Raw genomic sequence first — 11,602 nt, 5'->3', positions numbered from 1 at the left:
GAAATTGCAAATTGTATGCCTGGAGTTCATAGTTGTATAAATCAAATGTCTTCAATCTTAGTATCTTACGTGAAAACGAGGTAAATTAAACCAGCCAATGGATACAGCTCCCCACTTTCAGTATCATTGTTGTCCAAATTGGAAGAACCAAACCAAAGCTTCCATGGCAGCAGCCGGATACAAAATCATTGTAGGTGCAGTGTAGTAGTGTACTGATGAGACAGAATTTAGTAGTATTTGGATTTGTAAACAGATTTAAATTAAATTAAAATGCCAATGTAATTTGTCTTTACAATATGAATCTTTGAGTTCAAACAACAAGAAAGTTACCATCAGATAATCATATACGTACCAAAATTACTAAACTCTACCTGAAATCCACTTCATCACTTCAATCAATATCTTTATTCCTATCTAGGTATCAGCAAATCCGAATCATATACTGTTCAACTTATCAAATTAGACTTTCCGTAATTATACATCAACCGCGCCAGCCAATGCACGCAGCTCCCCACCTGTGTCACTATTATTTAGTTTTAGCTTAATGGGGAAAAACCACAGTGTGGACTTGGCTGCTCCCCAGCCAATGCCCCGTGCTGGTCATGCACTTGAGCCTGCTCTGCTTGTTGTCTTGGCAAGTGCACCCCTGAAATCTAACTAATTGTTCACCAGTGACTGATCCATTTAGTCATAAGATGGCTTCTGGCATTCCTAGGTTACTGCCAAGGAAGATTTGCCTAGGCAGCTCGTACTTATGAAGGTTTGATACTTTCTCAGTTTGAGGTAATGTCAGTGATCCTGTTAGTGCTAGCAAGGGTTCCAATAGAAAAGGTTGGCTAATGTCGGTTTTTCTTCCCTTTTCTGTCGTCATTTCTTCCAACAAAGCGTTTGCACTGTCAATACCTAATTATATATGTTTTGATTAGACACCCACATTATATATGCTATGCTGCATCAATAGGATCATGATATCAAATTTGACAGCATTTACCTGCGAGATATCCTCCATGAACATAGCCATTAAACCTCTCACTGGTATGCTCTCCTGAGAAAAAGATGCGCCCTACAGGATCCTGATCCAAAAAAAAAAAAAAAAACAGTGAATAAGCTAATTTGCTAAACAGTTATATGACAAACCGTGAATCAAAGGAGATAGTACTCCGTTATGTTCTTCAATTATAATGTCACCTTAAGAAGGCTTAATGCAGAAAACATTAAAACAACAGGAAATGCAGTCAATCTGTCCATGAGAATTCAAGTACCTTAAGGTCTCGTGCAACCTTATTGTTGGAAATAATGGGGTAGTTGCTATAGCTGCCCCTCTGAAAACGATTATTCCACCAGCGAGGGACAAGTACGTCTGTAGCATCTGGTATATCAGGGCCAAACATATCTTTCAGAACTTCCATGGCTTCTCTGAGAGTCTCTTGGTCGGATTGAGCCTCAACACGTTTAGACTCGTCATTTGTTAATGTTACAACGAGTATATTAGATCCTGGATAGGCATTATCCATGTGCTGTTGACAAGTCAATAATACATAAGCAACTGTGGTCAGATTTGAAGAAACTCAGAACAACTATACTGAGGAAAAAATACTCAAAATCTTGGTATTTTATCATGCAGCAATTAACTGACACCACGAATGGAAATCACAGGAAATATGACTCAAATTGTCCACAGGAAGCTAAACACATGACACATTAGTTAAATATGGTAAACATCTCAATCAAACTTATGTCAAGTTCAACAACTTTGTTCCCCAATATTGTGACCATTGGCTGATAAAATAAAAACCATGGACTGACTTCCACAGCACACAGTTAATCTTGACACATTTTTCAAGAAACAGTTGCCATGTATAGCAAGGGACATGGTACACACAAGCCACTATACCATAAGATAGGATTAGGAGCAACACCAAAAGCTAAAAAGAAAACACTAAGTATTTCAACAACAAAAACTAATTTCTTTCAACATAACAATCTACATCGTTAAAAGAGTTTGCCTGATATGAGTGATATCTAAACAACTAAAGTGATGCCGTAATTTGTGGCAGACTCACTCCAAATTATTTAATGGTGTGTTTGGATTCTAGAATTTCATTTGAAATTCCGGAATTGGGACAATTATAGTGTTTGGATGTCCAAGAATTTCAAATGAGGAATTTGCCCAAATTATACAACTACCAAGTAATAACCCATGAAGGTAAGGATTTCAAATGACAAGGTAAACCATGTCATTTGAAATACTCAAATTCAATAATTCAAATGATGCATTTGAAATAAAATCTATCTTCCCAAACACAACCTAAAGTAAAACCGTTTTTTTTTTTTTCTTGTTCAAAGTGAGTCAGTTTTTGGATTTGTTGAGGAGAATCCTCACATCAGGAGCCACCAAAATAACATTTTAATGAGGGTGGATCCTCTATCCAAATAATCAAAAGGAATCAAGGAGAGCGCATTCAGACATTCTGATAAACCAAACCGCTCAGATTAATCCTTTTTCATGGAATATGAAGCCATAAAAAACTTAAAGTTCATCAAAAGACCCCACTAATCCACCATGTTAATCTCTTTGTGACTAAATAAAAGATGATCTGAAATGATTTCATTGTGTAAAGGGAAAAATGCAGAGCGCACCAAGGCCACCAACACACCACTTTATGTAAATTTTATAATGCCTCCGCAAAAAAGATACAAGAAAGAAGATTCACTAGCTAGATATATGAAGCCTCAAACACACCTGCCAGAATGTGTAGTAGCCTCTCCTCTCATGTGCATAGATAAAGAACTCTTTCTCCACCCCAGAAGGCCAAAACTTAGATGGAAACTTGAGGAAGATTTTTGTATATACCATCACATCACATTTTTCTATGGCTTCTGTCTTCCACCTCTGTTTCAAACACGGAAAGAGTCATTACATAAGAAAAATACACCATTGCATCACTGAAATAATCAGAAAATGAATACATGACCGTCTTTATGTTACAGCATTTCACAATCTCGAACTAAAATTTAGGCCATTAGTCCTCAACAGAACGAATTTTATACTTCAGACTACTATCACTTCATCTGAAAATGACATTATGTGATATTCTCATGTACTATAGTGAGATAGCTGTACCTATCTCACAGATTTATGGGTCCACAGGGCAGGCCAGAATGCCTGCAAGTTTACCAACAAGATAATATTTAGCTTTTGAGAGTGGTCCAATTCTTAATCTAGTTCGTTGCACCCACCAAATTTATTTTCCCTTATATCATAAATCAATATGAACTTTAAAGTTTCAATACATTTTCTATGTGGTGATGGACTGCAATGATCATTTACTAAAATCAGCCATATAAGACTATAAGGTAGTCATGGCTATACTTCCGAATTGTGAGTTGCTAAAAGACCAGACAAAACAAAGAAAAATCACATATAGCAGCTGAATGCACGTGGACATAACCGTGGCTTCTATTTAGAACTCCGTATTTGATTAACTCATATTCCTTAGTTCACTTGTAAGATCTAAAATGCTTAGAATCAAATGTCAGAAACTATACAAGTCCGCAGCAGAGGACAACTTAACCAGGGACTTAGCCTATTGTGATCTTGTGGACCATGTATCCTAGCAGTAATAATACTATCAATGGTTATATCCATAAGTTGGGTGGTACTATACATAAAATACAACTATAGATGTAAAACATTATATACTTCCTACCACAACAACAATGTCACAGCCTAAATCCCAATAGAATGGTACCGGTTGCATGAAGCCATGAACCGAGGATGCATATAAAATGAAGCCATGAACCGAAAAATGTGTAAAATAAACCATACATGTTCATTAGAATCTCACATTGGAGGAAAACATATAAGATCTAGGAAAAAACATGAATTACTACATAACACATCCTGTGGTTCACCAATGTGCAATACATGGAGTACATATGCATAAAAATCGGAGTACAATACAGAGTATGGAGTATATTATACGTGTACACAAGAATAGAAGGGATACGTACGGGTAAAGGAGGCCGAAAAGAAATAAGATCACTTTGGAGTACGCCAATGCTAACAGACAAAACCACATAACTAGCCTCGTAGATGGAACCATCCTCCGTTTTTACCGTAACGCCGCTCCTCGAGTTTTGAATTTCTCGAACAACCTGCCCATAAGCCATAAACGTACATGATTAACTCCAAAAAATATAGCTTGATTAATTAAGATGATAAGAATAAAAATTATTAAATTTTAGCTAGAGGACCAATTTTACCACCTTAGAAAAATAAAATAATAACATTACATTGCACATAGAATTCAAGCGACCGCCACCACAATCATCATCACATATTCAATAGTACAAATTTTTTTACATGATTTTTTTATGATTTGAGCTATTAAATTTTAGAAATGACCCCACCTTGAGTCAGTGGGAGCTTTTCAATCAATACATCAAGTTAAAATGTAGAGTTACCTTAATATAATAACATTACACAGTATACTAAAGAAGAACATGTGCATCTACAATCAATCTTCTACTGTTATCAAAGTGTTGTTAGATCTTACTGTAATAAAGAGTCGGCATAATAGCAAATTTTATGATGTGACGATAGTTAACCAACCACAGTGCATTGAACGTTAAGCCTTAAAATCAAACGTAGTATTGTTCTAACCAGTGTGATAGAGTATAAAACATGTTCCTGAACCTCAACCATAAGTTTAAACTTTTGGTTAAATTGGTCCACTGACACAGTGTTATGGAATAAGGTAACCTTAAATCAAGTTTACATAAAAAAGAGGAGGAGGATTCATTGACTTGCATGGTTTTAAGTCTGATTTGACATTTCATTATATTAATAGGTAGCTAGTAATCTAGCTAGTATTGTAACCTTTTGCAAATTGCAACATACAAATATGGGGCACAGTAAAAAGGTAGTGCAAGATATGTGGGACCCATGATGCAAATAACAACTGAGGAGAGTCAAGAAGAAAATCATCACAATTCATTACTGTATGATTAGGAATCATAATATGGATAGGTCAAACAAGGCTCTGTTTGATTGGGTCATGAAAATAGGAAAAAGGAGGAATTCTATTTATTTCATTGCACAATTTGATGTGTGCATGTGCAAATCTGCAAAATTAAATGATGGTCAAGACTCAAACACACCACCCAACCCAGCTAGCTAACTACAGCCAAGCCTATATCAACACATTTCATTTTCAGATATCAAATCAGATCTTCTAACCCATGCATTAACATAATAATGACAGCTATATATCTTAATTCAATGTTTCTAATATTAACTCTGATCAATATCATAGATTTTGGAATGGTAATCCAGATATACTTTGAATCGGATTGAATTTCATCTATGCCATATTGCTATTGATATTCATAGCCCTTTCTACACTACGAGAAAAAATAAATAAATAAATAAAAAAATAAGACTCGTACAAACTACATAAACAAAATGAGCTTCAACTGCCGAATAAGACAAGCTAAGTTGTCGTTTTTAACTATTCTTACTAATAATGACATAATTAGCTAAGATCCGTGACAAAATCATATTGATTATCATATTACCCTCATTGTCATTGTCATTGTCATTGTCGTTGTCATCATCATCATTTGTGTCATTATCATAATTGGCTTATCTATTTGCTAATTTAAGTCAAAACCAGAGCCAATTCTAAACAAAAATGATACGTATTACAATTTGAAAGCTAAAGGATGTTGCATGACATAAGTTAGATTGAGAAAACAGGCATATAAATTTGGATTACGTGATAATAATGATTCATACAGCCTAAAACAACAAACTTATAACTGCTCATTGAATTGATCACTTTCCCCATTTATAAAAAAAACAAAAACAGAGATAACCAACAAAAACACAACTTCAACAAAGGTATCATTATCATACAACGTCTCCCAGCTAAGAATTGAAACGTGCAAAATTACACCACTTTAAATATTTCATCTTTATTCTTGTTGAAACAAATTAACTTAATTTGTTTTACCTTTATTTGCCAAAATAGATTAAAAAATTCACAGCGATTATATTATACTAACACCGTGTTTAATTTAAAACAATCATATTGTATGACTTTTAGTTAATGAATTCGTTACTTAATCAAAAAATAAATAATTACCGTGTTGAGTTTGAGCCGATTATCCAATATCTCCCCATCAAAAGTCAACAGAAACGTTTCAGCCAATTTGTATAACAAATGCTCGTACCCTCTTTCATCAGCAACTAGATATTCCCTTTCTCCAAAATCAATAAATGTTGATATTGGTTCCACTTCTGCAATTAACAACATTTCATATTATATTAACCTCACTTTTCCTCAATCAATTATGCTAAAGATCATTAAAATAACTTACCTTTATATCTTCCTTGAATTTGTGTAATCATAGTTAAGTTCAATTGTCATATCAAAGTAGTAAAGTGGTGCACAATAAAAAGATGAGATATGTTTGTATAATTACCAATAGCGCATCTCCTTTATTCTTACTCTCCGTATACACTCGATTGTATTATGAATGCATATGGTATGCTAAAAAATCATTCTAAATAGAATCCGTGTTTTTTACATATGTCCTAGTGCACAATAGAAATCGTGTCTACTTGTACAATCGTACAAACAAAAAAATAGGCTTGGAGTTTACTTATGTCCCGGTGCACAATAGAAATCGTGTGATCCGTGTCTACTAGCACAATATTTATTACGAGTACAACCCTAAAGAGTGAATAGCCTTGGAGTTTCATTATGTCACGGTGCACACTAGAAATCGTTCAATATTACAATTTACCCCAAAGTTAGAATAAAAATAGATAAATAAAATATGAGTAAATAAATAACTCACCGGCCATTTCAAAATCATGAAGGATAAAATCAATTGCCAATTCAATTGGAGTTTTCGGCAAACTGCAAATTTAAAGAAATAGATATTTGAAAAAAAAAATATTAATATAATTTCGAAATTAATATATATAACTAAAAAATGTGCGACAAAAATTAAATTTTTTTTTAAAAAAAAAAAAAAGTTTTACTCCGAAATTACTTGGGAGGCTCATTGGTGTTATCAACTTCATCCTTGAGTCGCTGAATTGCCGAGTCAACCGCTTTTTTATACGAATCAGCTGCAATTCCACTCGGAAATATCTTCCCACTGCCAAATTTCCACAAAATTAATTCAAATTTTGTATAATTTCCTTCTATTTTTAATCATTTAAACTGAAATTAAAGAGAGAAAAATCGAACCCTCGGTCATAAATATTAAAATGGGCGTTACTATAATCAGAGAAGCAAGTACGTAACCCGGCCCGATTAGCAAGCTCCCAAACCGGGTTGGACTGTTTACCACCTACGCCGGCAATCCAACCGGCGCCGAGTTCGACCGGGACTCCGGCGAATTGCTCCTTACGAATTCGACCGCCGATTCTATTCGAAGCTTCGAGAATTACGACATCTTCTACGCCATTATCGGCGAGTTGCTTTGCCGCCGATATACCTGTGAAAAACAGAGCATTAATGGAGATATTCTTGGAATTTATTTGAATTTTTTTTATTGAAGTAGGATTAATGGTGGTTTTACCGGAGATTCCAGCACCGATAATGATGACTGAACAATGTTTGATAGAATCCATGAGAATTGAGAAATACAGAGATTTTAGTTTGAGTGTTGAAGATGAGAGGACGCGGGGTGTTAAAACAGCGGGAGTCTATTAGTCTATTTATATAGATAGTTTTTTTTTTTTTTTTTTTTCTAAAAAGTAAAAAATAAAAAATAAAAATTGTTTTTTTTTTTTAATTTTGTTTTGGAAGGTACTCCGTATTTAACAGATTTGGAGGGCCTACTACCAATATTACAAATCTTACGAGTATGGACCATAAGAATTAGAAGTTGGGAGTCTTGGGACAAAGTGATTAAAAAATACGGGTTGGGTCGGGCTTTAACATCAAATTTTATGACTGACTTTATAAAACGAGAATTAGGGTCTATTCGCATTTATTGAACTGAATTGATTGGAACTAAACTGAACTGAATAGATCTAAAATAAATATTTAATGAGTGAAGGAAATTGGGGGTGGAATTGAACTGATTGAAACTGAACTAAACTAAACTGAATTGAAATTAAGATGAAGTAAACAGGCCCTTAGAGGGGAATAAAAAAAATGGGATGAAAATAGTTGGAAAAGAAAAAGGGCATGTGATGGGCCGACGCCAAAAAATAACAAGTCTATGTTGGAAAGTAAGGGTTTGTTGTCTTAGCTTTACAAACATGTCTTATATTGCCAAAAAAATAAAGAATTAAAAGGTTTTTTCGACTAAATTTTGCTATTTTATTTATTCATTTTACTTCGATATTTAGATTGTGTTCTATTACTAATATGACAATTCTACAAAATAATTTATGTAATGCTGCATACTACTCGTATGTGGTTCAAAAACAAAATGCATACTATGCATATTACAAGAGATAAAAACTTATCAGCATGTATTGTTTGTTATATAAAATTAGTGTAAATGGATACTACACATTATATTCATTTTCCTCTAGAGCCTAGACGGTGATGTTTGATGTATTGATTTTTTTTTATTTTTTTATTTTTTTTTATGGATGTGTACTCTTGGATCTTGATATATTTAGTACAGTGTATTTTTTTGTTGAGGATATTTGTTTATTATCCTTTGAGAAATGCTTAATTGACACGTACAAACTTGAATTTTAATGCTCAATTTTTAAAATCAATAAACAAACTTTACATTTACTCCTATAATTTTAGGGAGGTGTTAAATACCGCCAACAAAAATTATCAAAACCGCCAACTTTTTAAGCAAAATGTCATTATTGCCCTTACTAAAATACTAAACCCAAACCCATCTTTCTCCTCTTTCTTTTTTCTCTCTCATCAACAACCCCTCAAGATCCCCAAAAATAGCCACCACCACCACCACCACAGAGACAACCGACGTACCAGTCAGCGGCGTTCAAGAGGTGGTGGCGCATACATGGATGACGGTGGTTGACATTGGGGACATGGCTGGAAACCGGGGAATGAGGTAAATTTGCCTATTATCCTTTTGTTTTGAATTTAAGTTTTTTTTTTTAAATTCCGCTGGCTGGCTAACGACGCTCAAAACCGGTTGGCCGCCACCGGTAACCGACGGCCAAAACCGGTTGACCGTGCTGGTCAATCGGTTTGACCGCCGATTACCGGTGGCGGCCAACCGGTTTTGAGCGTCGTTAGCCAACAACTTTTTTTTTATTCAAAACTTATTCTAATTAATTGTTATTATTATTACAAAATAATTATAATTAATTTTATTACTATTGTTGTAGATAATTATATTGATTAACTGTTATTATTCTTGGCAATCTGGTGTAGATGGTGGTGGTTGACGCGGTGGTTGTGGGTTTGTAGTGGTCGACATGGTGGCGTGGGTGGTACCGGTGGTGTGATTGGTGGTGGTTGATGTGGTTGCTTTAGAAGTGGTGGATGGAAATCATGGAATGAAGTTAAGAGAAAGAATATGGGGAAGATTTTAGTAAGGGCAATGTTGTCCCTTTACTTGAAATGTTGGCGGTTTGATAAATTTTGTTGGCGGTATTTAACAATTCACTAATCGATAATCTAGCATGTACTAATACGAAAAAAAAAATAGAAATCTTAATAAAGCCAAACTAAGCGTACAAAAACTCCCCTTCTTTATGTAATAATCTTAATCATATTCCACTAATAACACAAATCCACACAACAAGTATTCTTATCACAATTAAATTTTCGTTGTATATTGCTTCACTTAATTAATTTCTTCTGTTCAACAAAGTTCAACAAAGGAAAGAATAAATATATGTAAGTTTAACATAGCAAATAAATGCATGCACCAACAATTTCATGTGCAATAAGCCACTAATCCTAAAATTTATAACAATCCACAAGCACACGGCACACTTGGTAATTTAATTTTAAAATTCTAAACATGCACTAATCACTTCTTTATTAAAAACTTGATCTCAATGAAGGAAATTGATAAGGCTGTAATGGTGTTATCCCTTATAGGATGACAAAGGTGTGTTCTGCAGTAGCTTTAGAGTACCTTTTTTAATTATTTAACAAAAAAAAAATATGATCTGAGTGTTTGGTAATGTAGTGGTTAGGATAGCTTACTAAAAGTCCAAAACCTTAAACAATGGTTAAAATTATCCTTAATAAGCTTAGAAAACTTTAATTTTATGAGTTTTTTTTGTGTAAAACATATAGGGGGTGTTTGGGAGTTAAGAGGTTTTAGGAAAAAAGAGATGTTTGAGAGGAAAGAGAGGTTTGACCAACTCAATAAGCTATTTGGGGTCATTCGTATTTCGAGGTTTTACGCTTAATGGTTAAAAGGTGTAAAAGTAATGGGTGTGGGGCAGGGCCTTTCGTACTCCAATCCGTACGAAGAGAATTATTAAGCACACTAAAATCTAGTGGATCTGGTTCCATATTCATGAAAAGCCGGGGTTGAAACATGTTATGAAACTAAGACAACAATTATTTATTACTAATAATAAGAAAGAGTTAAGCGCGTCCAAGGCCTATAAATAGAAGCTTCTTTCAGTCTATATTTTCAAAGAGAGAGGTAGAAGAAAAACTTTAAGTAAAAAAACAATGGATATCCCTACCTCAGAAAGGCTAGCAACAATTCAGAACCAAATCCGTTTGCTGTCTTCCAGAGCGCGAATGCGGCGCTGGATCCGTAGCATGGCTGCAGCCACAAGCGCTGGATCGATGGGAGGCAGGTGCTCCCAGACGGAGGAGGACCCTCATCCATGAGCGGGACTTTATTATTATTAGGATGGGGTACTCATTCTGTAGTTGAGAGTTTACACGAGTTGAAAGGAAATCTCCTCATAAGGAAGGAAGTCTTTTCTTACTATTAGTTCTTACAGACAGGTTAAAGACAAAGAAGAACACGCACGCCATACTCCCCGGATCAGTCGGTAGATCTTAGACCTTCTCAAAAAAGGAAAGGTGTGAAAGCGGTTAAGAATTCTTTCTATTCTAATAGAGAAAATCAGTCCTTAAGCTTTAATAAGCGACTTCATACCTCTTAGCAGGTCGGTCAGTCTCAGTAGTAGAGGAAGAAGAGTCCACTGATCATCAGTTACATCACAGTAGTGGTCCTCTTGCCTTTGCCTGGCGGAGTCAGCCCTTAATGGGCAATTCAGACATCACATTACACACCGCAGTTGAACCGTGCTTTAGACTACCGGGCATAGCAGAATGAGGAGGCTCGGCCTGCAAGCTCTAGCATACTCTAGTAGACAGTGTAACCAATCCAGCTAAGTTATTAAACCTGAAATTCAAGACTAAAAAAAGTCCTTTCTCTTTAGGGATAGACCTAGAGCAAGAATGGTAAAAATACCCCATAAACATTTTAGTCAAATGGAATCTCTTTCCTTATGCTTCGCATAAGCAACTACATACCTCCTGCTCCTGATCTCTTTGATTTATCTCACCAGCTGTAAGGCTTGAAAAGAACTGGCTTGGTAGTTAGAGGTTTGGAAGAGAGTTTTGGGATAAAAAAGCTCTTTTTCAAAAAGCTCATATTA

The 11,602-nt window shown here is 34.9% G+C and overlaps 1 protein-coding gene across 1 annotated transcript; it reads right to left on the bottom strand.

Moving 5' to 3' along the window:
* Nucleotides 1–236: 236 nt before the first annotated feature.
* Nucleotides 237–8,258, bottom strand: LOC110705696 (polyamine oxidase 1-like). Its single transcript, XM_021883607.1, has 10 exons — nucleotides 7,600–8,258; nucleotides 7,266–7,515; nucleotides 7,066–7,173; nucleotides 6,868–6,929; nucleotides 6,150–6,304; nucleotides 4,015–4,158; nucleotides 2,744–2,893; nucleotides 1,263–1,517; nucleotides 992–1,073; nucleotides 237–903 (listed from the first exon to the last, which is right to left on the bottom strand). The coding sequence occupies exons 1-10, from the start codon at nucleotides 7,649–7,651 to the stop codon at nucleotides 689–691; spliced, it is 1,473 nt and encodes a 490-aa protein (XP_021739299.1). The 5' UTR covers nucleotides 7,652–8,258; the 3' UTR covers nucleotides 237–688.
* Between the last annotated feature and the right edge of the window lie 3,344 nt (nucleotides 8,259–11,602).

This window comes from Chenopodium quinoa, unplaced genomic scaffold, assembly GCF_001683475.1.
Source record: "Chenopodium quinoa cultivar QQ74 unplaced genomic scaffold, ASM168347v1, whole genome shotgun sequence".
In the NCBI taxonomy this organism is placed as follows: Eukaryota; Viridiplantae; Streptophyta; class Magnoliopsida; order Caryophyllales; family Amaranthaceae; genus Chenopodium; species Chenopodium quinoa.
This window is presented reverse-complemented; position numbering and strand designations above follow the sequence as displayed.